The sequence below is a fragment of the Musca domestica genome, unplaced genomic scaffold (genome assembly GCF_030504385.1).
Source record: "Musca domestica strain aabys unplaced genomic scaffold, Musca_domestica.polishedcontigs.V.1.1 2, whole genome shotgun sequence".
In the NCBI taxonomy this organism is placed as follows: domain Eukaryota; kingdom Metazoa; phylum Arthropoda; class Insecta; order Diptera; family Muscidae; genus Musca; species Musca domestica.
In genome coordinates this window covers 35,727,224-35,754,361 of record NW_026712249.1, presented here as the reverse complement: position 1 = coordinate 35,754,361, position 27,138 = coordinate 35,727,224, and the positions used below count along the sequence as shown (strand labels likewise).

General features: G+C 34.9%; 4 protein-coding genes across 4 annotated transcripts in view; 3 read left to right on the top strand and 1 right to left on the bottom strand.

The window, feature by feature from the left end:
- Nucleotides 1-114: 114 nt before the first annotated feature.
- On the top strand, nucleotides 115-20,495 carry LOC101891477 (uncharacterized). Its single transcript, XM_059121906.1, has 8 exons — nucleotides 115-335; nucleotides 3,114-4,751; nucleotides 11,470-11,756; nucleotides 11,823-12,004; nucleotides 13,963-14,078; nucleotides 14,136-15,214; nucleotides 16,657-18,031; nucleotides 20,428-20,495. Exons 1-7 carry the CDS (start codon nucleotides 219-221, stop codon nucleotides 18,023-18,025), a joined length of 4,788 nt encoding a protein of 1,595 aa, XP_058977889.1. The 5' UTR covers nucleotides 115-218; the 3' UTR covers nucleotides 18,026-18,031; nucleotides 20,428-20,495.
- Nucleotides 1,552-2,387, bottom strand: LOC101888954 (protein CutA homolog). Its single transcript, XM_005186628.4, has one exon. It carries the CDS (start codon nucleotides 2,305-2,307, stop codon nucleotides 1,765-1,767), a length of 543 nt encoding a protein of 180 aa, XP_005186685.1. The 5' UTR covers nucleotides 2,308-2,387; the 3' UTR covers nucleotides 1,552-1,764.
- LOC131802247 (uncharacterized) lies at nucleotides 5,923-9,687 on the top strand. Its single transcript, XM_059122120.1, has 4 exons — nucleotides 5,923-6,563; nucleotides 6,627-6,824; nucleotides 9,245-9,409; nucleotides 9,474-9,687. The coding sequence occupies exons 1-4, from the start codon at nucleotides 6,510-6,512 to the stop codon at nucleotides 9,627-9,629; spliced, it is 573 nt and encodes a 190-aa protein (XP_058978103.1). The 5' UTR covers nucleotides 5,923-6,509; the 3' UTR covers nucleotides 9,630-9,687.
- A 100-nt stretch (nucleotides 20,496-20,595) lies between the features above and the next one.
- The window catches only part of LOC101893044 (uncharacterized), a 365,837-nt gene continuing 359,294 nt past the window's right edge, over nucleotides 20,596-27,138 (top strand). The window contains exons 1-2 of the mRNA XM_059122121.1: nucleotides 20,596-20,785; nucleotides 26,007-26,380. The gene's annotated coding sequence lies outside the window, so the exon portion shown is untranslated. The remainder of the gene's footprint in view (nucleotides 20,786-26,006; nucleotides 26,381-27,138) is intronic.

Genomic DNA, 27,138 nt, shown 5'->3' with positions numbered 1-27,138 from the left:
AAATGTATTTCGGAACTAATAGGAATGACTGACTGCCCAAATTTTCAAATTTGCTGTTTTGACACGCTTTACTAAGACGGTGATGTTACCGTTTCAAATCAATTACCGGCTACCATAAAACTTATCGTCGCCATTGAACTCTAAAACAGAGAAACAACAGCTGTTCTCCCTTCCATTGTTGTCGTTTGGTAGCGTATGTCTGATTTTGTGAAAAAACAATGAATTGTTTGTTTAACATCAACGTTTGTCGTGTTTGCATGCAAAATGAAAAAGGAGCCGATTTATTAAGTAATAAAGATTTGCTGGAGAAGTTTTCATATGCAACGCATCTAACGGTATGTATAAAAAATATTTTTAAAAAACTTGTTCTATTACAACATAGATTTGATTGTGGTACAATTCTTTTTGTAGTAGTTGAATAGTGGAGAGTTGCCATATTTAATGTTTCGAAAGGGGGAAATGACAAAACTCATACAAATGACAAGGGCAAATATTTATATATATATATTTATATTTTCTCAAGATAGTTAAAATTTTTAATCAACTTTGCAATATCTTTTAATTATATCATGAATAGTCTTATGATTGATAATATTTAAAATATTAATAATGATAATATTTTAATAATTAATAAAATAATAATCATAATAATAATATTTTAAAGAATACATTAAGATAATTTAGAAAATGTAATCTACGTTCCTTTTAAGAAAGTTTAATATAACGCATTAAAGAATCTCCCAGTTTGATTTATAGAGCTGAAAAACATATTTTCGGAAAGTTGAAAGGGAACGATTTTGGAGAGTTAAAGTGAAGAGGATATCTAATTCGGAACGACTTTTCCATTCGTCCACCCAAACGGGGTATTATGAATATTTTAAAATTTTATTTTATTTGTAACTATTTGGTTTACTAATTTTAGGCAAATGTAAAGATATTGTTGTCATGTTCATCTGCTTTTAGCCAACATTTTATCTTCCAAAGAATTTGAGATAGAGAGCTGAAATTTTGCACAAACATGTCATTGGTCTATGTTTAGGACAAGTTCGTAGACGGATAGTATCGACCAATTTTATGGCATCCATATACGTTACCTCCTAATTTTGTGTATTTCGATTATATTAGGTCCATCTTTTTCCTTAGTCTTCGGGTAACGGTATTGTTACTGATGTTAGCGATATTTTAACCAAATTGTTTTTAATCCATAACAGTATCACCACAGCGAGTTCACGATATTGTAATAATTTGTCCAGACTTAGCTAAGGTCATTGGAATGGTTGATGGTTTATGCAAGGAAAACTATTATTGCACATTGCTTCGAACTTATTGTATGTGCGAACTAATTCGTATTTAGAATCTGTAATTTGCCTGTTTATTCCCCTAATGCTTGCCAGTACGTCTCTATTATGGTTTTCAATCGGTTTAGAATAACATATTCCTCTCTGATTTGAAATTGTTTTCACTTCATCATCCCCAAGTACCCCTATTTGAGTTTAATTAGATTTGATTAAGTTTTAGATTGAGCATTCCATTTCTCAAAAAAATAAAAACTTGTTTCAGTTAACCCGAATATGTTCTTTTGTTTATTGGTTAAACAAAATTTCCTGTTTTGAGCTCAAGGTACAATATTTTTGTTATTCCTTTGAAATATGAATATAAATTGAATATTTCCAACTTAGAATCTTTTCATATTTTCAAAATACTCTTTTAAAAATTTTCCAATTGTATTTTATTAAGAATGAATTCATTTTACTTTATAATGATTTACTTCTTTTCCGGTACAGATTCCGCCAACCATTTCATGTATGGTAAATTTCCCTTTTCTATGGGCAGTGTTATAACCTCGGCCACACTGTAGGGATGATTGTCTCGTATCCATTTGGTCAGCTCTTCAACATGTGTTGTTTGTGTTTTGATCATCATCAAGTATTCGTTGTCCTCATTTACTTTTCCCTCCCACATATAGACGGACTGAATATTTGGTATAATGTTAACACATGCTGCCAATTTTCGTTCCACCAGACCGTGAGCTAATTTCTTTGCGATTTTATCGTCGGGTGTTGTTACAAATGCTACCGAACTTTTTCCAGATTCATATTTGAATTCTACATCCATTTTTGTTGTGTCGCCGTCTGCAGCAGTAGTAGATGATGATGCCGGTGATTCTGCCGTTGTTGATAGACTTGTTATTGTTGGAATTTTTGAACAGGATTTATTTGCTCCAACACCGGCGATAATATGAGAGGTCAATTTCGGAGCAATTAAGAGATATGAAGTTGTAAACAATATATTTTTTAGAAATAACATTTATTGCAAGTCGTCGAACCAATCGGCCTTCCACCCGGTATATTTTTAGCAAATAAAGCTCTAGTTCAATGGAAATATTCACGGAAAGGAACAATGGAATTAGTTCAATGAAAATCATTCGTTTAGTCCATTAATAGATCGGATAGATTGAGGTCTTTGGGACAGAATTTTAAATGAGAAAAGGCGAACTACGGAACTCAGATAACAGTGTCCGTGAGTCTGTTTCAATTACTCTATTTTCTGAACGAACTAATCTAGAGAGGTGAAATTGTGCACACATTTGCCATTTATGTCTGGGTTAGGCAAGCTAAATGGGCTATAATAGCAGTTCGAATAGATTTTCAAAGCCAGATTTTAAACAGTAATTCATGAAACCTAATCTTTTCACTACTGATCAGGCTTCCAGGGTATTTCTACTGTTCACATCAATGGGGGAATTTATTGAAACTAGCTGATCAAGATGGAGATTTTCATTTCGCCTAATAAATTTCCTATGTATCGTGAAATATACGACTCTCATCCAACAGATTTTGCATTTTAAGATAATTTACAAATGCTACACCCACCTTTGCCACCACTGTACCACCCTCGCTGCAAGTAATGATTGATAATGTGGTAGATAACTTTTAAACATTTTATTGTGAATAAGCCCAGAGCGCACGTCCTGGCACAAATGAGGATTCTCAATAACTGCAACGTCCACCTGGGGAATCCTAGGGTTAAAAATTATATACCATGCTGTTAATTTTGTCTAATGTAAAATTAGTAAAAATTTGAATGAAACATTTTTTCTTTATTTTTTATAGGTCAGCGAAAATGATAATTTACCCAAAATAATATGCAATAAATGTATTGCCCGCCTAAAAGTATCCCATTCATTTATAAAACAGGCTCACGATTCTGAAAATAACTTAAAGACATTTCTGGCCAAAATCAACAATGAATTTCAAGAGGTTACAAAGGCAAAGAATGCCGACACTTCCTCCAGCAATTACGAGGATAACGATGAACAAATGTTAACAGAAGAAGAAATTCTAGAGCATATAAATCAATATGATAATGATACTGGTAAAACGGAAAAATCTACTACGTCCACAACAAAATCGAAAGATCATTCCAAACAAACGATTTCTAACAGAAGAAAAGGAACATCAGCTGAGAAACATCAAAATGATAAGCAAACAAGTGTTAGCTTGGATACTAAAGCCCTTGCGGACTCCAAAAAATATGAAAAAGAGAAAGAATTGAAAAAATCAATTTTACTTCCCGCACAATCAAAATCGTCATTTAGTTTCAACAACCATGAAGAAACTGCATCAACCTTAAAGCTGGATAATATTAAAAATGATACGCAAATATTGGATAATGATGATGTGGAGGAACATGAAATCCACATATTGGAGCCAGAAACCCACATATCAGAGCATGAAACCTCAATTTCGGAGGAAAATGAAGAGGAACAAATGGAAGAAAATTTGTTGACGACTCTGCATGAGCAAATAAACAACAATTCAGAAGATGAATCTCATGTAATCAATGCACCCGATATTGATAATGCATTGGATGAACTTAATGGGCAAGAGGAACATAATTTTTCCGATGCTGATATAAATGATGAAAATGTCCCACCTGAAGACACAGAGGAAGAAAATCAGCAAAATTTTACAATTAATGACGAAAGTTCATCGATAGAATTTAGTGTATTGGGAATAGAAGAAACACATAACCCGCAAACAATTCAACAAAATATCAATGCAGAAGAGGACAATGAAGAGGCTGCTGCTGATGAATATTTAGGACAGTATAAGACAATGCTTGACAATCAAGATGCCGAATTGCGGTACAATACAGATGAACACTACACTGAAGAAAATTCTGTTGAGAATTCAAAAATTAATGAAAATATAAATTACACAAGTAAAACTCATCCAGATCAAAGCAATGAAATAACCGAATTTAATAACAGCGATAATGTTGATATGAAACACAATGTCATAAATGATGCAGATGGTGATCATAATCATGACAATTCCGATATGTACGCCAACTATATGGATGTTGATTATGATCGAGTTACGGCAACATCATCTTCGATAGGAAAGGTCAAAACAACTACAACCATTCAGCGAAAAGTCCACCGTTTCTATTGTCAACAATGTGATCGTGATTTTAGTACAAAAACAAATCTCAATCGTCATATGCAATCGCATGAGGGCAAGAAACCCCATGTCTGCCCACATTGTTCGAAAAGTTTTACACAAAAATCCACACTGAAACAACATATTTTTACTCATACCGGCGAGAAACCATATATATGTGAATATTGTGATCGTGGATTTACCCAATGTAAAAGTCTAATATTCCACACGAGACGACATACCGGATATAAACCGTTTCAATGTGAATTTTGTTTGATGACGTTCCGTCAGAAGGATGCTTTGAGGGTGAGTGTTGTGGAAAAAAAAAAATAAAATAAAAAAAATTAGTACGGGAAATCCAACAGATTATGAAAGTAGCGAGATAGAAAAAGAAGACACGTGTATCGGAGTTTACCTCGCCAAGTAACCTAAATGGAGGGAGAAAGTTCCCCCCTTTTCCACTCTTTTAAAACATTTTCACATTAAGATTCCTCGGAATCTGTGCATTTTGTAGATCCACGTTCTCGTTTAACCCCCATATAACGGTACCTCCAATTATTCGGTATTTTGATAATTTCTGCGACATTATTCACCGAAATTGTTTCAAATTTCGTATTTAAAGATTTTTAATGAGGACTACAGCCTAAGACGAAAAATTACACATCCCAGCCCGCGTCTTCGTATAGCCCCTATATGACGGTACCTCTCAATTTTCGGTATTTTTATGATATTAAAGACATTGTTTCAAGTTTCGTATTTGAGATCGTAACGCGTTCTACAAACTATGACAGAAAATTGTCTATGCAGGTTCACGTCTTCGTATAGCCCCCATATAACAGTATCTCCCTTAATTCTCTATTTTGATGAATTTAGCGACATTATTCACTGGAAATGTTTCAAATTTCGTACTTGAAGTTCGGAATCGGTACTACAGCATATGTCAAAAAAATCATTATGCAGGACCACACCTTCGTATAGACTCGATTAACGATTTTTATTCAAGCGACATTTTTCGGAATTTTTTGAAAAAGTTCCTCCCAAATGGCAGGGGTATTAAGGCTGCGTTTTTGCTTGTTTTTTTGTTGAGTTTTTCCTCGGACTTTTATCGAGTTATCACCTGAAGCAACATAAAATTTCGTTTTAGGCGGAAGGTGTTAAAAGAAGAAATATTCTCCACAAAATTTTACTATAAATCTCAGAATAAGCCAATAGTTTTTATGAATATTGCTTTTATTTAATCAAAATCTTCCTTATCCTTCATTTTTTTTTTTTTTGGCAAAATTTCAAACTAAGTATTATTCTAGATCAAATTTCATTGCGAGTCTCTGAACAAAAGACTAAATTTTTATCATAAAAAATAACATCAATTTTTTATAAATAAAGAACCTTGTTTATTTCTGAACAAATTAGCATTAGCCATAATTTTCACGTGACCAAAGGCCAACAGTCACAAAGTGTTGAATCACATGATCTTATGGGATAATTGTGCTTACATCTTTGAGAGATAAAGTTTCGGACCTTTTTACTTATTCACGTTTTTCCTCTCAGATTCATTATGCTTGAATATACAAGGTTTTTTGCCTGACCTTTTCTAAGGTGGGAATACATAAAGCGCTTATCTGGCTGGCCTCTTCGGAAATGAACAAAGGAGCCTAGGTCCAAAATCGAACTAAGTCAAGAAGCCAGCCGATGACTTTAGTCAGCCAAATATGCGCTTTATGTATTTCCACCCTTAGATTTGTTTACGTCAATTTTCCTAGTTGTCATTTTTACATTGTAGCTATTCAATAATGTAAAGTAACACTTCTCGAACCCCCTGATGTTCCCCTGTGAGTTTTAGCCTATGATAGCCAAGATTTACATGACAGATTTTACAAATGAGGCAAATTGAAAGTTGTTTTTTTATTGTAAAAAAAAAACAATTAACTCAAATCGATCCTAATCTTCGAATGCATTCATACCAATGAGAGCTATCATCAACTAATATAAATTGCCCCATCAGCAACCATTTTCCAACTATTCAGTGTTTAATTGAATCGAATATCGTTAGAAACTGATTAGAAAATGTTAAAAATATTTCAATTGCTGTGTATTACGAGTCTATTTTTCCATATGAAGGTATGTGGGCATTATTCAACTGGAGTTTGCAACTTTTCTGATATATGGTTATAAATTCTCTAGGCCCACGACTATGCCATTGTCGGTGACGATATGAGCTTTATCCAACCCTGTGATGAGTCCGAAGATGATGGAACTACCAAATTGGGCGAATTGGTAACATTTTATTTAAATCACGATTATGCCGAGGATATGGAAACGATAGTTTCAAATGGCAATATAACCATCAACGTTGGTATTCCCGCAGAAACACAAATTTTGGTAAATAAGTGTTTTTGTGTGGTGTCAAAGGGCACGGATTGATCAAGAATTAAAAAACACGTATTTGGGAATATTTCAATTCTCACCTTTAGAATATTTATGTTAGGAAAGTCAATTGCTTTACTCGGAAATCTTTGATCCAGTGTGCTCATCCTTGGAAAATTATTAAAATCGGAAAGTGGGAATTTTGAAAGCACAAATTTAGTCGTTAGAATTTTTTAAATGATAAATAAGTCAACCTAAAACTCCTTTGTTCTTTTACGAAGAAGCCAGCCGATGACTTGAGGTGAGAATACATAAGGCTGCAAATACATAAAAAGCTTGAAGTCATGGCTAGGCATATTAATGCCAAATTATAATGAAAAACGACGGCAGGATTTTAGTGCGGCTCTGTAATTCCTTTATGAAATGTCACAAAATAGGCCGTACCATGACTTCAAGCTTCTTATGTACTTAGCCCTTAAAGCGCTTATTTGGCTGGCTTAAGTTATCGGCTGGCTTCTTCGTAGGGGAGCAAAGGAGGAGGAGCCATTTTAAAAATTAGTATAAATATAGCATGCACGCGGAGAGATAAAAAAACTGCAGCAAAGTCAAACGCCAAAATTTTTATATATTTTTTTTAAATTTTACTGAATGTAAGCAAAAAATGTCGGAAATAGCATCAAATTTTAGAATGAGGTTAGATTTGTTCGAATTGGTCATTTTCGGAACGAATTATGGCCTTCAAACGGCCAATAAAACCGTCACACACTGCCCGAATGTTGCTCTCCGGTATTTTGGCCCATTCCCGGCGAAGCGCTTGTTGTAGGTGATCGACACTTTGGTATTTTTTAGTGCCAACCTTGCTTTCCAAAATACTCCATTATTCTGATGCCAGCGTCGATTAATACCAGGGTTGGGCATATTGCACTAAATTTTTAGTGCACTAAGAATCAAATAATTAGTGGTAGTGCAATTTTTAACTCCACTACCACTAAAGGGTTAGTGGTAGTGAAAAATAAATTGCACTACCACTAACCCTTTAGTGATATTTAAAAAAAAATTGCACTACCACTAAATTTTAGTGGTAGTGAAATTTTAATAGCACTACCACTAAATTTAGTGATTTTTCAAAAAAATTTGCACTACCACTAAAATTTGGCGAAACCAAAAAAAGCACTATGTATATAAATATTATACCAGCTATAATGAAGTTTATTGAAGTGAGTAGGGAACAACAATCCAGAATATATAGTACATATTCATAAAATTTAATTACTTTTCTAAATAGCACTAATTTAGTGCTATTTTTTATGAAATACCACTAATTTAGTGCAAGTTTTTTCAAATACCACTAAATTTAGTGGTAGTGCTATTGAAATTTCACTACCACTAAAATTTAGTGGTAGTGCAATTCTTTTTTAAATATCACTAAAGCGTTAGTGGTAGTGCAATTTATTTTTCACTACCACTAACCCTTTAGTGGTAGTGGAATTAAAAATTGCACTACCACTAAATGAATAGTGATAGTGAAATTATTAGTGCACTAAAAATACAGAGCATTATGCCCATCTCTGATTAATACGAGCGGAGAGCGACCATCGGCTGTTATGGCGGCCCACACCATTACCATGGCTGGTGCTTGAGTTTTGGTGGCCAACCGAAAGTGCATATTTTCAGCTGACCTCTTTGGCAAGTAAACACGATAATTTTGTTTGTTTACAAACTGCTGGACAAGGAATGTTTTCTCATGGGAGAAAACCAAATTCGGCAGTTCACCTCTTTCGGCCAAGCGAACAAACTCTTTAGCTCCATTGAGTCTATTTTCTTTCTGTTGTAGTTTAAGTTCTTCACTTTTTGGAATTTCAATGGCATTACCCCGAGCTCATTTTTCAATATTTGCCAAATGGAATATTGCGATATGTTCAGCTCACGAGCCATTTTTCGTCCACTTTGACGCGGGTTTCGATCAAGTCGCTTCTTTGCTTTTCGAACCATTTCTGTGGATGTTGCTGTTTTCTTCCGTCTACTCCCTTGACTTCGGGCTACGCTACCAGTAATTAACATTTAAATGCTGAAGTGCTCTAACGATAGCCAATTGTGATTTTCCAGCCAAATATAAAGAAATCACACTATTACGCTTGAATTCCATCACGAATAACATTTTTTTCGGGAAAATTCTCACCAAAAAGCTTTTGTACTCTTGTAAACAATATAATGAGCAGTCACTGGAAAAAATTTAACAGCTGTCGGACGAGTGATTTAGAAATGACAGCAGTCTGAAGTTGATTGCAGTTTTTTCATCTCACCCTGTATATATCTATGCGCTTGAGGATGACAATTTTATACCCAAATATTCCTTATAAAATACGATGCAATTTTATTAATAGAATACAATTTCTACGATATAAAATTGTTTAACATTATTCAATGTCAATTAGGGAGAAATGGAAATCTACAAATGGGAACGTGGCCATTGGGTCAATACTGTCTTTTCCATCAAACGTCCCGATTCGTGTGCGGCTATATTTGATCCATCCGAATTTTGGTATCCATTAGTTGCCCAATTGCCCGAAGAAGATCGTGTCTGTCCACCGCCTAAAGATGTAAGACAGAAACTGTGAATACACTTAAAAAATCTTACGAATTATGGTCCAAAATTTATTTCAGAGAGTTTTTATTATAAACGATATGAAAAATCGTTTGGAACTAAAAAATGTCAATGTACATGGCGATCTGTCTGGGAAATATAAAGCCACGATTCATTTTACCATTGGAAATTATTCTTCTTGCCTGATGTCGGTCGTTAATGTCTGGATAATTTAGTAGTGATGCGAAGAAAATTGTATTTATTTAAAGTTTCTGGAATAAAGAATTTCTTGAATATAGCACAAAATAATTTGAATAAAGTTTTGAGGAGAATGGGACTCTGTCCATTTGACTACAGGCCTTTAAATAAGCTTACTTCCTAAATCTGGATATCGAGCATCCAGATTTACTGCCACAACAAACATCTTGATTGACCATTTGCAAATCTTTTGAAACCCCAAGAACTACCAACTCTGAATAAGCTTTATACTGGTGAGGGCGGAAATGGCGCCCAACATTGGAGCATTATGTCGGCGAAGAAAGTGCTATCGTTTTGTGGGATCTGACATGCTGCGTCCGTATGGCTAAATAGGGATCGCAGTTTACGCCGAATGTCACCGTCTGCAACTCAAAATCCTGAACAACAAACCGTAGAGTTTGTTGACGCGGCAACTACTGGCCTCATATGGTCCAAATCTGAATATTCATTGACCACTTGGTCGTAGACTGCCTTGATTTGTGGCTTTCGAAGAAGAGATGCCTCATTCCGAAGAAATTGTCGTAAACAATTATTTCGGGAAAATCCTAAGTCTGCCTGTCCAACTAAAGCTGGGAATACATAAAGCGCTTATTTGGCTGGCTTATATCATCGGCTGGCTTCTTCGGAAATGAACAAAGGAGCCTAGGGCCAAAATCGAACTAGGTCAACCTAAAACTTCTTTGTTCATTTACGAAGAAGCCAGCCGATGACTTAAGCCAGCCAAATATGCGCTTAATGTATCTCTAGCCTAACTCTGTCTTGAGGGGAAGGCTGACCACGTACGTACCCTCTGAATCCCGATGTGTGGTACGTTTATAATTTGCCTCACAAAACTGGTCGGAGGGCGACAAAATTGGACGTTTAGGAACTTCCTCCAGTTCCCAAATACGAAGAAGGACCTTCTTAAGGTTTTCTTCGTCAGATATACTGACTTTAACGGAAAAGACTGATAGATATTGAGGGGGAATAGAACCAGTAATGATCCAACCAAAGACCGTATTTTGTGCTATAAGGGAGCCTAATATATTAGTGTGAATTCCCTGTAACAGAATCTTCGGATAAAGATCTGCTCCCAGCAAAAGGTCAACAGGGCGACTGTTTAACAAATTTGGATCAGCCAAACGTAGATCTGGCAAACGAGAAACGAAGTCGCTATTGACAGAAAAGGAAGGCAGATTGCCAGAGATGGAAGGTAAAATCAGAGCAGTAGTTTCCATTGAAAGCGAAGCATCCAATGAAGAACTTATACAAATTGAACACAACTTGCGCGACGTAGTCGAAACTGCCTGATTAATACCAGATATTGTAGCAACAGTTGTAGTGGAGGCGATGCCTAGTATGTGCTGTAAGCGATCTGTAATAAAATAAGCTTAATGCTTTGGCAGGGTACGTGGTACCCTGGTGAACGATGTTCACCATTGCCGTGCCTAATAGAACATTTCGACTTTGAGCGGTATGAAATACCAGTCTATTAGCAGAGCTGAAGAAGAAGAAGAAGATACGTTCCTAACTTCAGAAGTTGCTGCAGTCGATGACGTGGAATTATCTCTATGTAATAGAGTGTGATGTCTTTTATTACATTTACTACAACAGCTGATGGTCGCTCTCCGTTCGTATTAATCGATCGAGATGATGTCGGAAACATTTTTGCTTTCATTCAACAAAATTAAAAAAAAAATTATATATAAAAATTATGGCGTTTGACTTTGTTTCAGTTTTTTTATCTCACCCTGTATTACAAGGCTATTATCTGCTAGCGATAAAATTCTATTTTTTAGATATACACAAATTATTAAAACCCCTCTTTTCGTTTTACAGTTGCACATCTTAAAATATCACGTTCTCGTTGAACAAACAGCTGATGGCACTGAAACACATACCTGTATCATTTGCCAAAAGAAATTCTTTTCCAAAGATGATTTTAAAATACACATGAAAATTCATACCGTAACGGAAACCGAAAATATGTATGAACGGATGATTGTGCAGCATGACGAGGAGTATATCAATGCCACGGTGACCGATACCTCAGCATCGTCGGCGTCTGAACCAGGAAAAGCGAAAAAGTTCCAGTGCCGTAGTTGTTTTAAATGTTTTGCTTTAAAGTGAGTACAAGCAAATGTGTTATTACGAAATATATATGTGTTAACATTTATTTATTTATTTTTTAGAAAAAGTCTATTGCGCCACATGACCATCCACAGTGAATTTGTTGATAATTTGGAAGTCTACAACGAAGAAGATTTATCATCTGACCACCATCAGTTTGCATGCTCTGCATGTCCTGATTTAATTTTTAAATCAATTGAAGATTTAAAAGTGCACATGCTTGAACATGATATAAAACAAGATTAAACATAGGAAAGCACTAAAAACTAAAAAATAAATGTTTATAAATGCTCTGTTCCAGGGTGTATCCTTATGCCACCAGTGTTTTATCTATACAAGGTTGGGCACGTTGGAATAAATAATATAAAGTTATAAAATTAGGAAAAATATTACTCGACATTGTCTAGAAGTCAAAAGAACGGGAAAATAGTAAAATATTCAAAATATATGGCAAAAAAGGGTGATTTTTTAACACGAAAAAGATATAAAATTCAGAAAAATACATGACATTTTTGTTTGATTTGATAGTACGGTCCATGGTATAATGAAGAAAAGGTAGGCTAACTTAAAAAAAAAAAATTGCAAGTATAAAGGATTACCTTTTTGGCTTGTAATGTCAGAATTACTATCAAAACAATTACAAAACCAAAACAACTTGTTTCCTTGATTTTGAATAAATAATTGATAAGCACGAAAACTGAATGAAAGGTTATTTCGCTACAAAAACTGTAGATGTTGTCGATGAATATATTGCAAAAACATTTTGATAACTACCGAATTTGAATATTTTCTGAACAATTGTTTATTATTGAAAAAGAATACACACACATAAACAAATAATGTTGACATATTAAGCCAAGAAAATAAAAAAAATAAATCATATGGTATGGTTGGGCTACCTTAATTTTATTGTACCATGGTACGGTCCACATATTTTAATGTGTGAATCGTGGTACAATAAGGAGGTAGAATAGCTTCGTAAAACTACAGAAATGCAGCCCTAAAGGTGGGAATACATAAAGCGCTTATCTGGCTGGCTTAAGTTATCGGCTGGCTCTTCGGATATGAACAAAGGAGCTTGGTTCCAAAATCGAACTAAGTCAACCTAAAACTCCTTTTTCATATACGAAGAAGCCAGCCGATGACTTAACCCAGCCAGATAAGCGCTTTATGTATTTCCAACCTAAGGCTATGCCCGCTTCCTGTCAGACTCATTCAAAATTGTATCCAACAAGTTTTTATTTATTTTTTCATATTTTCCTCATTTTTGCATTGAGTTGAATAGCCTGGATTTTTTCTCGAAAATATGATCCAAAGTGTTTAATCTTTCAATTTCATGGCTAAACTGGTTAGTAGCTTTAATGCGCGAGTCTTAATGTGCGTATCCTCCAATTATTGGCTTTGAAAATATTTTGTTTTAATTTTCAAAACAATAAATACATGCACAAAATTGACAGAAGTCGAGCACACTTAGAAAAAAATGTAATCAGCTGGTACCTCTACCTTACCTTTTTATTGTACCATGGTTTGAATATTATTTCATACACATGTACGCTTATTCAAATTTTGACATACTCTACGAATAAATGTTGTCTTCCAATGTAAGATATAATTCTTCACCCCATCCTGTATTCGTTGCACCACGATTGGTAACAGCAGTTTTTAGCAGTTGTCATGGTAGAAGAATACAGGTAGATGCATCAACGCTTGGGAACATTGATATGTCAAAAAAATTCAATTTTTTTAAATAAATAGATTTTTATAAGTCTTCTTATACGACGTCAATCGGAGGTTGTTATGATATGCATTTTTCAAAATTTGTACAAATTTAAATAATTTTTCATTCGACATTTTCACTTACAAAATTGGTTTGACAGTTCATTGTCCCAGCAGCTGTGTCGACGCGTCTACCTATATTCTTCTACCATGGCAGTTGACCAGTATCACTTTTTTTGCATAAATCAAATTCTTAAACCCTTGGAGGAGGTTTCGATCTACGGATCCCTGTATGCAATCGTTGTTTTTGTTTTGATTTTTACATTTATCCCGCATTGACGCCTTGGTCTTCATTTCATATCTCAACGGCGGCGGCATTCCTTAGAAGCTTTGTAATTTGGTTGAAACTCCCATTCATTCTCATTTGTTTATATTTTTAAATTTTGTAAATTATTTCGTCTTTTAATCTTTAAAATAAACAATAAGCGCAAAAAATGGCATTGGAATTGTGTCGTTTGTGTGGAAATAATCAGAATCTCATAAGGATCTTGGATAGGGGACCCGAAATGTTGGAAAAACTAAAGAAGTGTGCTAACATTGAAGTAAGTACTGAAAGTTATTAAAAGTGTAGATATTTTCAATATTCCCAATTGTATTAGATTAAATCTGATGATATTCTGCCAAAGTTGATATGCCTGCAATGTGATAACACTTTGGAAATGTCCATGCTGTTGAGGAAACAAAGCGAAGAAATGCAAGAGCGTCTGAAGGGCGAACTACAAAAGACACAGTCAGTGGCGTTGAGCAGAAAAATTGTGGACAAACATCAGAACGAAGATGTGCAATATATTTCCGATGATGAACCCACGCTGGATATAAAAGTGAAGGTATCCGATGAAAGTGAGGCAATTCTGCCCATAGAGGTTGATGTTGAGGTCTTGGATACACGCAGCGAATCAACAATTGTGGCTTCAGAAACTGAAGATGCAGTTGATTATGACTTTCATATACCCTCCATTACAATAGGCGACAGGCTACATGCTGGAAAACAAATTTTGCCTCCACCACCCCATCTGCGATCCAAAAGTGTGTCAGTAGATGATATTGAATCCAGCGAAAGCTATAATTCATTAAACAGAAAAGTCAGCATACAAAGCTATGAGGATGACGATAATGATGAAGATAATCATAAACCCGAGTATGATATAATCGAAGTTACCAAAAATGAGTTCCATAACTCTGATTCCTGTTCAAGTCTTTTGCAACCCCAAGAATCGTTCAGTATAGATGCGATGTCGATTAATTCGAACAATGAACCCTTACAGACATCTGATGGTGATTATGTACCACCGTCACGCGGTTCGACAGTCTACACCTGTGTTACCTGCAATGAAGTGTTCACACGCAAAAAAGCCTATGCAGAACATATTCTACAGCATGGAACCAATCGTTATCAGTGTATACAATGTTTGGCAGAGTTCCCAACACGTTATCGTTTGATACGACACGAAACCACTCACACCGAAGGTCAAACGTATAAATGTCTTCTCTGTAGTCGCGAGTATCGTGCTGGTTATAATCTCCAGAGGCATATCGTGGCATGTCACTCGGAAAAGAATCAATTTGAGTGTAATATCTGCCACTTGAGTTTTGCTCGTCAGGATGTTTTAAAGCGTCACCGAGATCAAATTCATTTGAACATCAACAAGAAATGGCACTGTAAAAAGTGCGGTAAAAGGTAAATATATTTGAGCAGTATATGAGTCTGGAATTTGTTTCAATAGGTCTGTATTGTTAGGTTTTTGCAGGTTCACCTGGTTTACAAGTGTTGATTAATTTGATATTAAACAATGAGAATATTTTTAGGTCAAGTTTAGAACGATACGTTTGGATTTTCAGAGGTTTCAAAGAAAATTTTTGGAGAAATCTTTGCAAGGACCTTTTAAGCTAAACTCGTAAATATTTGTCGACAGAATTTTGGTAATACTTTCGATACTTTTCGAGTTTTTATTCGTATTTTTTTGAAAAGTCTTTAACAGCTCTGAACGGTCAATTAAAAATATCTTTAAAAAGACTTTCTGTGGTTTTTAAAAATAAAATTTGGGTTGATTTCAGAGTCGCAATCGTGGATTATTTACGATCCATTTTCGAGAAACTTTCAGGCCTTTAATTAGATTACCTCAGAATATTTTGGAACAGACTTTTAGGGCAATCATCTTGGATCCTTTTAAGAATGTTTTTAGATAACAATTTTTAAAGATAATTTGTGGAGAGAATTATTTATAAGTAGTTTTAATCGGCAATAATCGTGGATCTTTTTAACAAAAAAAAAAAAAAAAAAAAAAAAAAAAAAAACTGCAACGACGTCAAACGCCATTATTTTTACATTTTTTTTTTAAATTTTATTGGTTGCATGGTTGGAATGTCCAAGGTCTGCGGCCAAAATGTTTGCGTGCCCAGGGAATTAATACATCCTCTAGAATATTTTCGCGATAATATTCTGTATTTATTCTGCTGTTATGGCGGCCCACACCATCACCATGACTGGCGCTTGAGTTCTGGGGGTCAACCGAAGGTGCACATTTTCAGCTGACCTCTTTGGCAAGTAATCACAATCATTTTGTTTGTTTACAAACTGAACCGTCACTGAAATAATTTTAACAGCTGTCGAGCTGCCGACGAGTGGCTTAGAAATGTCAGCAGTCTGCAGTTGGTTGCAGTTTCTTCATCTCACCCTGTATTTTTATATAACAATTTTTGAAAGTAATTTGTGGAGAGAATTATTTCTAAAGTGTTTTGAGTTTTGGAGCTATTATCGCGTTTTTTGTTTTTTTTTTTTTTTTTTTAATATTTTTGGAGAAATCACAGCCACATTCGTGGGCAATTGAAGGATTTTTTAAAGAGATTTCCAGAGCTTAAATCTAGTACTTTTTACGAATGTTTGTGTCATGAAGTTTAGGGTTATAATCGGGTAGTATTTTAAAATTTACAGCAAAATTATGATGGCGGATTTTTTAAGAGCTTTTCTGGGTAGATTTTTTGCGATATGGCCATTGATGTTTAGCTATATTTTTGCATAAATTTTCAAAGATATAGACATAGAATTTTCATATTTCTGTCCATCCTAAATGCCTGTTTTGCCCCTTTTTAATCACCTATGCACTTTATTTACTTCCCCAGCTTTCGTGCCCAATATCTGTTCAACTCTCACAAAAATCAAAATACCTGCTCACCCGAGCCCTTACCGAAGAAAAAAATTGCTAAAGGCAAAAAACATTCTCGTTCGGGTAAAGCCGAAGACGAATACATTGAACAGTGTCCGGATGACAAATATAAATGCATAATATGTAATATGAAATTTAAATGTATATGGAATTGTAGAAACCACATCCAGACACACAGCGATACCAAACCATATCCCTGTAGTACATGTCCGAAACATTTTCGTACCCGATACGCTCTCATCAACCATGAACGTATTCATAGTAATGAAAAACCATTCGTTTGTGATATCTGCATGAAACCTTTTCGCCAAGTAACACATATGCGACATCATCGTATGCTTCATACGCGTGATAATCTGCCGGTCAAGTGTAAAGAGTGTCATCAAGGATTTGTGACAAAATGGAAGTTGAGGGAACATTTGCGTCGGGAACATTGTACGGTCAAGGCATTTAAATGTGCCGAATGTCCGGAGGAGTTCTATTTGAAATATGATTTAAAACGACATGCTCGTTTGGTGCATTTGAGATCGGTGGAAATCGCCGAATCGGATAATGAGGGTGTAAAGAATGATACCTACGTACCGGATGGGACTTCTGATTCTGAAATATATCAATATATTCAAACTGAAGAGGATAATGATGATCATTATGCGGATATTGACACGTTATTTAATGCAACGGATAGTAATGTCACAAATGTCGATACAAATCAGCGGAATCATACTGCGAATGTGGTGGGTGAAGGAGCACCCTATAATCCTATCAATTTTATAAATGACAACGAAGTCGCTGATGTTGTTGAAAATACAGTTTTAATTGTCCCAGAGGCAAACTCGAATCCGGAACAAGATACAACAACAAATTTATATGCCCCAGAAATAGAGCATCATACAACTATCAATTTCATAAATGATCATGATATTATTGATATAGATGAGGTTCAAGAGAACAATGTTCACGATGTTGATGACGATGTACAAATAATTGAAGATTCCATAACACAGACGTCTCAAAATCCCCCACATCTGGATGGGGAAATAAATGCACCCGATTCTCCTTTATTTATATTGAATGATCTAGAATCGCCACCACCCTCACCACAAACATCAAACCAAACACTGCAACAAGAAAGCGAAAATCAGGTGATAAATAATGTGTCGTATATGGATTGCATACAATTGGATTCATCGAATTCTTGTAAATCGCCACCGGACGAAATTGTGGACAACGATTTCATTGAGGAGGAAATTCATATAACCGAAGAAACATACACCACAAGTACAAGATATTTCAATAGCAACGATGTTGTACAGCAGCAGTCATAAGCAAAGGTAGTTTTACAAGTTTATTCTTTAAAACTTTTTGTTGAATATTTCTGTTGGTATTTTAGAAGACATTTGCTTTGTTATTCTACCCATTTCTAGCCATAATAAGAACTTCAATTTATTCATTCCCATTATACCTAAAACCCTAGATTTTAGTCATGACCTTTTCAGTCCATCCCTTTGGATATTATATATTTAAGCGTAGACTAAGTTTAGTTATAGATCTTAGTTTTAGATAGAAATTAAAAAAATGACTTTTTTAGAATAAGGCTTTCTCTATTTAAAATACAGTTTCTATACAATTTATACAGCATAAAATACAATTCTTCTTATTTTCAAAAACATGAAATCCGACCATTTTAAAAAGGTGGTGATATAATTTTTTTCTTTGCTATGAATTAATAATTTAGCCCCTAAATCCAGATACGACTCAGACATCTGATAAGAAAATATAAACGCAATGAAAGAGGGTTAAGTGCTGCTTCTCCAGTTATAGAACCATCTTTCCATGGAATTTATCCCTTTTTGGTTGCCGCAATTCGTCGTCGTCATAAGTACAAATGGTTCTGTTACTTTCAGCAGCAATAATAGTACCATTCGTGGCAAAGGTATAAGCAAGGAACCTCATTTTGTAACAATTCTTGGGTGGTGCGTGCTGAATGCGATGGTGCTGAGTCCTGTTGGAATGTCCAAGGTATGCGGCAAAAATGTTTGGGTGCCCAAGGCTTTAATACCCCCTCCAGAATATTTTCGCGATAATATTCGGCATTTATTCTGATGCCACGGTCGATTAATACGAGCGGAGAGCGACCATCGGCTGTTATGGCGACCCACACCATCACCATGGCCGGCGCTTAAGTTCTGGTGGCCAACGTAAGTTCCATATTTTCAGCTGACCTCTTTGGCAAGTAAACAAGATCGTTTTGTTTTTTTACAAATTGCTGGACAACGAATGTTTTCTCATTTCATCATCACCACTTTTAGCCAAGCAAAGCAACTCTTTAGCTCTTTTAGGTCCGTTTTCTTTCTGTTGCGGTGTAAGTTCTTGAACTTTCTGGAATTTCAATGGCTTCACCCCCAGCTCATTTTTCAATATTTGCTGAATGGAATGTTGCGATATGTTCAGTTCACGAGTCATTTTTCGACCACTGCGATGCGGGTTTCGATCAAGTCAATTATTTACTTTTCGAACCATTTGTCCTGATGTTGCTGTTTTCTTCCGTCCACTTCCTTGACGCCGGGCTACTCTACCAGTATCACGGTGACGAGCGATGGTAGGAGACACAAAAGATTTATTCACACTTAAATGCTGGAGTGCTCTAACGATAGCCACTTGTGGTTTTCCAGCCAAATATAAAGAAATCACGTTTGAACTCCATCACGAATAACTTTTTTCTGGAAAATTCTCACCAAAATGCTTTAGTACGCTTGTAAACAATATAATAAGCTGTCATTGGAATAATTTTAACAGCTGCCGGATGAGTGGCTTAGAAATGACAGCATTCTGAAGCTGGTTGCAGTTTTTTAAGTCGATTTACCGATATCCGTCTGTCTATTTGTTGTAATCACGCTATCTTCCGAACGAGTTGAGATAGAAGAATGAGTTTTTGTACACGTGTGTATTTTGCCAGTAGGCAGGTCCACGTCTGTGTATAGCCCTCATACAACGGTACCTCCCTTTATTCGGTATTTTGATGATATTAGCGACGTTATTCACAGGATTGTTTTAAAATTCGTATTTGAAGTTCATAATGGATGCTTTAACATAAGACAATGCTGGTCCACGTCTTCGTATAACCCACATATAACGGTTCTTCCCATTTTCGGTATTTTGATGATATTAGGGACATTATTCACCGCATTTGTTAAAAATTTCGTATTTGGAATTCGTACTACAGCCTGGTCTATACTGGACCACGTTTTTGTTTAGCCCGCATATAACGGTTTTCATTTGAGCCCTATTTTTTCTACAGTTTTTTTGTTGAAATTTTTCAAGTTTCTTCAAAATGGTGAAGACTTTTAAAAGTTCCTTTCGATGAACTTAGCTACTTTTTTATTTGTTCTTATTATGACTCGCTTGAGGATTAAAATGTTGGATATGGGGGCGAACTTTCCATCCTTGCACCCTTTCCACCCCTTCCAGTCATATTTTATAATCTACTGAGTTTTTCCCGTACTTTATAAAAATCTAGTACAAAGTTATACCAATCTAGTTAGTAGTAACAGTCTCTTATTATATGTCTATATTTATGCATTTATGTATTTAAATAACCCCTCTCTGCTCTTGCAGTTCAAAGTAAATATGAAATCACATAATATTTATTTACTTTCACACAAAAAATTATGTACATAAAAACCCATATATATATTTTTCATGTACCTATTTTCGAATCTATTTTTAGGTTTTCAATAAACATAAATAAAGTGAAATAAAAATAAATTTAAAGTACACTACAAACACCACCACTAATGGGACATTACAAGACAATCATTTCAATGTTTGGTTTTTTCTCCCTCGCTGGAGTATCAATGAAGTTGGCACCACAAACACGTCAACGTCATGTGGGAGAAATACTCACTCATTTTGGCGCCAAAACAAAAAAGTAAAATGACATAAAAAGAAAAAAATAAACACAGCAGAGAAGAGCGCAAGAAAACTGTTTCCGGCGCATGCCCTCTCACAAATCCTTTAAGAGTAAACAGCAAATACAACAACATTGAGAAAATGCCGCCAAAATATTGGCTAAAACAGCTGTTGCGGTAAGTTTGTTTTGGGTACAATTTTGCATTATTTGGGGAAATTTGTTCTAATATGGTTCTCTTAAACGGGGGGAGGGGTGGAGTAGTTATTGGGGATATTTTTTGTTTGTTTTGTGGTGGTGGTATGTTTTGCCTGGTTGTTGTTTCTTCTATCACAAAAGGTGCGTGCATTTTGCATTTGGCGCTTAGTATGAAACGAAAATTCGTGCACAACGGATGATGTTCGGTTTGTTTTGGTTTAATTTCGGTTCGGTTTTTGTTGTAACAGCAGCTATATTTAAAACAAAATCGCCACTTCGAAAAATGCGTTGAAATTTACAAATAAATTAAAATGAAAAATTCTCAATTATCTTAAATGCTCGGAATCGGAAATTAATGTTGAAATGAAATTAAAATAGTATTTGAAAAAATCATTTCGTTTGTTTTTTCTTAAAAATAAATTTTGAAAAAAAAATATTAAATTTCGAGAATAATAATAAGTGAAAATTTAAAAATTCAAAAGTTCACAGAGAAATAAAATAAAATCAAAGAAAAAAATAATAATTGCAGTGCAAAATAAATGATATAGTAAAAATAATTACCTGGAATTATTCGTAACTGATTACCAGAAAAAAAGAAAATGTAATTAAGTCTAAATCACTATTTAATACCACCACTAAATTACATTGATTACATATTTCTTGCGGGCAGGGAAAATTTACTACATTTAAAATTTAATCAAGAACCTTATTGCCGACTTGGAACAACTGTTGTCCATTATTGTTTGATATATTTAAATATTTATACAGTTGAAGCCAATATTTTTCTGGCTTCAAAGAAATTTTCGTTTTAATTCACACACGCACACTTCGTTACAAGAAATATTGAAAAGGAAAGTTCCAATAAACTTTTGTTCGCCACAGTGTGTAAAATTGGAATTTTTACACAATAAAAAGGATTTTCGTTAACATTTGGAAACAAATTAACATGTGTTAAGTAATCCATTAATAAGAAGCAAGGAAAAGATAATGGCGGGTAGAGTCGACATGGAATCATATGCCCAAAAAAATTGACAATCCTAGAAAAAATGTTACTTTATTAAACCGAGCAGTTGCAATGTAAACCATATAAAATATTGAAAATTTTTGTTTTGGAAACCCTTAGAATACCTTTTAAAAGTCCACTGCCGTAACTAACGTTGAAAAATATTGTGACATAAATTAAAAATGGTTGTTTTGAAAATTTTTAAAAGCACGAATATTTTTACCCAAAAAGAGCCATGGAAACAATTCATAAAAAATAAATAATAATTTTTAATTTTTTTTTAAATTTTATTGAATGAAAGCAAACAAGTAAAAAAGCAGCTAAGTTAGACCGGGCCTCCACCATTTGGAATGAACTTGAAAATTTTCACAAAGAAAAATTCCGAAAACTACCTCTTAAATGAAAGCCGTTATATGGGGACTATACAAAGACGTGGACCTGCTTACGAAATTGTTTGTCATATGCTATAGTACCCATCACGAGCTTCAAATACGAAATTTGAATCATTTTCAGTGAATAATGTCGTTAAAATCATTAAAATATCGAATATCGGGAGGTACCGTTATATGAGGAGTATACGAAGACGTGGACCTGTATAGGAAATTTTTTTCACATGGGTTGTAATACCCATTAAGATCTTCAATTCGAAATTTAAAACGATTCCGGTAAATAATGTTGCTGAAATAGTCAACATACCAACTATCGGGAGGTGCCCTTATATGGGAGCTATACAAAGACGTGAACCTGCATACAAAATTTTTTGTAGTACCCGTTGTGAAATTGAAATACGAAATTTGAAATAATTCCGGTAAATAATGTCGCTAATATCATGAAAATACCGAATATCGGGAGGTACCGTTATATGGGGTCTATACGAAAACGTGGACCGATATGATCCATTTACGAGGACCTAAAAATATCGGAAATAGCATCAGATTTTAGAATAAGTTTAGATTTGTTCGTATTGTTTATCTTTGGCACGAATTATGGCCTTCAAAAGGCCAATGGAGCCGTCACACGCTGCCCGAATGTTGCCCTGCGGTATTTTGGCAAATTCACGGCTAAGCGATTGCTTGAGGTGATCGACATTTTGGTATTTTTTAGTGCCAACCTTGCTTTCCAAAATACTCCAGATACAATTCGGAGATTTTGTTGGCCATTGTGCGCTGGAAATGAAGCGAGGAACCTCATTTTTAACCGTTCTTCCAGTTGGAATCTTTAAGGTCTGCGGTCAAAATGTTTGCGTACCCAAGGCTTTAACACACCCTCCACAATATTTTCGCGATAATATTCGGAATTTATTCTGATGCCACGGTCGATTAATATGAGCTGGGAGTGACCATCGGCTATTATGGCGGCTCACACCATCACCACGGCCGGCGCTTGAGTTCTGATGGCCAACCGAAGGTGCACGTTTTCAGCTGACCTCTTTGACAAGTAAACACGATTATTTTGTTTTTTTACAAACTGCTGAACAATGAATGTTTTCTTGTCGGAGAAAACCAAATTCGGCAGTTCACCATTTTCGGCCAAGCGAAGAAACTCTATAGCTCTTCTTTCTGTTGCGGTGTAAGTTTTTGCACTCATTTTTCAATATTTGTCGAATGGAATATTGCAATATGTTCAGCTCACGAGCCATTTTTCGGGCACTGCGAGGCTGATTTTCGAACCATTTCTGCATGACGTTGGGCTACGCTACCAGTATCACGGTAACGAGCGATGGTACGAGACACAAAAGATTTATTCACATTGAGATTTTACCTCGACCTCGAGATTTATTTCAAACAGTAGGATCTAACATGGTATAAACAATATAAAGTATGACAGGGAAATTCCAACAACAAGATTATTGTATTGTAAAGCGGACACTTTTGCATCAAACCTTAAACATAGTATGTGTGTGGGTATGTGTTGTTGAAAATAATAAAAAAAATATTTAAAAATTCAATAAAAATAAAAATTCTTATTCACATTTTGGAGGAACAATTTTTTCGATTTCTGAAATGAAGCAAAATCCTAATTACATCCATAACTCAATTTTGTGAAATTCCAAATCATTTTGAACGACTTCTTCATGATTTTATAAAATTTTGCTTAATTATAAAATAGAAAAGCCAAACAAGTTTACAAAAAACAAGTTAAAAGCAGTTGAATACCCTCCACCATTTGGAACGAATTTGGAAAATTTCAAAAAATAAAATCCTTAAAAAATTCTGTTAAAATTTTAAAAATACCGAATATAGCCGTTATATTGGGGTCTATTCGACGTGGACCCACATAAGCACTGTTTGTCATAAGCCATTACCATATTCAAATTTGAAACTTGAAATAAACGGCAGCTAAAATCATCAAAATATTGTATATAGGGAGGTACCGTTATATTGGAGTTGTGCGAAGACCTTTGACCAACGAAGACCTGTCACAGGCTATAGCACCCATTACGAAAGTCAAATACGACATCTCAAACAATTTCGGTGTGTATTCTACCTAAACTCGTCAAAATACCGAATATAGGGAGGTACTGATATATGGGACCTATACGAAGACCTGACCTGCATAGACAATTTTTTGTCACAGACTGTAGTTCCCATTACGAACTATAAATACGTAATTTGAAACTACTACGGTGTATAATAACGCTAAAATCATCAAAATACCGAATATTGGGAGGTACCGCAATATGGGGGCTGTACGAAGAAGTGGATCTGCACAGACAATTTTCTGTCTTAGGCTGTAGTATCCATTACGAATTTCAAATACCAATTTTGAAATAATTCCGATGAATAATGTCGCTAAAATCATCAAAACACCGAATATCGGGAGGTACCGTTATATGGGGGCTATACGAAGACGTGGACCTGCACAGACAATTTTCTGTCTTAGGCTGTACAGGGTTGTCCATATTCGACGGACCCATCTGGCAACGCCATAACTTTTGACAGAGATGTCACATCGCTTAATGACATACCGCGTTTGAAGCGTCAGTCCAAGCAGATTTTTACCATGAACCAATACACGTCACGCGAGCGCTCTGATATAGTTGAAATTTACATTCAACAGAAGAAGTCAATTGTGAAAAAAATGTGAGAAGTGCGCCTTCTAAGAACACCATTAAGCGTTTATACGAAAAATTTTCGACTGGTAAGGCTTTTTCTAATCCGACGAGGCCATATAAAATTCGACCAAGGCGATCGGCCGAGAATATCGCTGCCGTACGAGCCAGTGTTGAGAGGTCCCCAAGAACATCCCAAAAACGCCGTTCTCAGCAGTTGGGCATGGCTCGGTCCACTTTACAATGGATTATTCGCATTGATTTGCATTTGAAATTTGAAACAATTCCGGAGAATAATGTCGCTAAAATCATCAAAATACCGAATATCGGGAGGTACCGTTATATGGGCGTTATACGAAGACGTGGACCTACATGGAAAAATAAAGAAGTGTGTAAAATTTTAGCCTTCTATCGTTCGAAAGATAGCGTGATTACAACAGACAGACGGACATGGCTAAATCGACTTAGAATTTTACGCTGATCAAGAATTTTTATGCTTTGTTGGGTCTGACATGAGCATTTCAGGAGTTACAAACGGAATGACAAAATTAATATACCCTCCATAGTATGGTGGAGGGTATAAAAATGTGGAAAATATGTCGATTTTACAAAATGGACAACATTTAAAGCAGTAAGATGGCACCAAATGCTGAAGAGGGTTTCTCAATTTTCATCGATCTGACCTACATCATATTTGTTTTTACATTGAATCTATCATGTTAATTTGGCCTAAACACTTATGTTTTTATTTTTCTCATATTGTCGTATTGAAAATTCATATATTTTGTTGGTTTGACATAATTTAATCATTTAAATGGGGTCAAAAACTATAAAAAGTTTATGTTATTTTCTGACACACTGTTGTTGCAGCACAACTTATCAACATTTGTTGACCTTTCAAAGGTAACCCATAAAATTCACCTTTCTATGTTTAACAAAAGACCCTTTAGATAATAAATCAAACTATTTAAACTTCCTCTAACTTTGTGGTGGTATATCCCAGGAGAAAAATATTAAAAAACATATTCACATGCAAACAAACATATATATCTACACTTTTATCAATACAACAAAAAATTCAAGTTTTCTTTGGAAAATTTATATAGTTAATTTTATTTCCACTTTTTCTTCTTTTTTTTTTTGCAGTTACACGACCACAATTTCAATTTCTCTCCCATTCATCATCCATATTGGCTCGAAATTTTGTGTTTTTTTCGGTTTTCGCAAAACATCAATTCTTATTCTTCTTCTTCTCAAATCCATTTATATCTTAAAAATTTCACATCAATCACAAACAGCCGTACGGAATATAACCTAACAATTTTTAAATTTATTATTGCGGTTGCGAGAAGAATCATTTCACTGCTGCTAACCAATATCTCTCGAAAAAGGTGAAACAACTTTTGTTGTTGTTGTTCGTGTTGCTGTTGGTGGCCTTGCTGTCTGGAGTGGATATAAAATCGACATTCAACATTTGGTTCCTGCAACATTTCTCTTTTCGCTTCATTTTATTTATAAAGGTAAGTTTGTGCGTTTTAAATGTTTTATTAGTAGCTACACACACATGTACATTTTTATATATACGTATGTATACATATATATAGGCATGTTACTTTTAAGAATAGAATTAAGTTGGATTTAGGTGTATATTTTTAATTTCGTTGTCTGACACAATGTAAAAGATTAACTGATCTCAACTTATTCGAGTGGTAGGATCTGTTTTTGTTCTTAGAAAGAATATTGTTGCGGGAATTAAATGATTTGACATCCAATTACAAAATGTTTGCACCCGTGATGTAGGCATGTCCCCGAACATGATGAAAATAGCATTTGCTCTAAAGGGTGATTTTTTAAGATCTATAGAAAATTTTTCAAAAAAAAAAAAAAAAACACAGTAAAGAAAGTCCTAAACTCGGGCGGGGCCGACTTTATGATACCCTACACCACTTTGCTAATTTTCCACATAACAATTAAAAGATTTTATGGGAGAATTTAATCCTACACGCTATGATTATAATTGTAATTTAAAGTTCAAAGGACTAAATTGCCGAAGCATTTGTATCTTTTAAATTCGGACTTGTATTGCCCATTTGGTGCACAATTAATTTGAAAACAGATAAAGATATATATGGAAGCTATATCCAAATCTGAACCGATCTCGATAAAATTTGGCAAAGATATTTCTGAGCTGTATTTGATATATTTCCCTGAATATCGTTGTTACGGGGTGCATATTACGGTTGTGAGTAACAAATATGACAAATCGGATGAAAAGTAT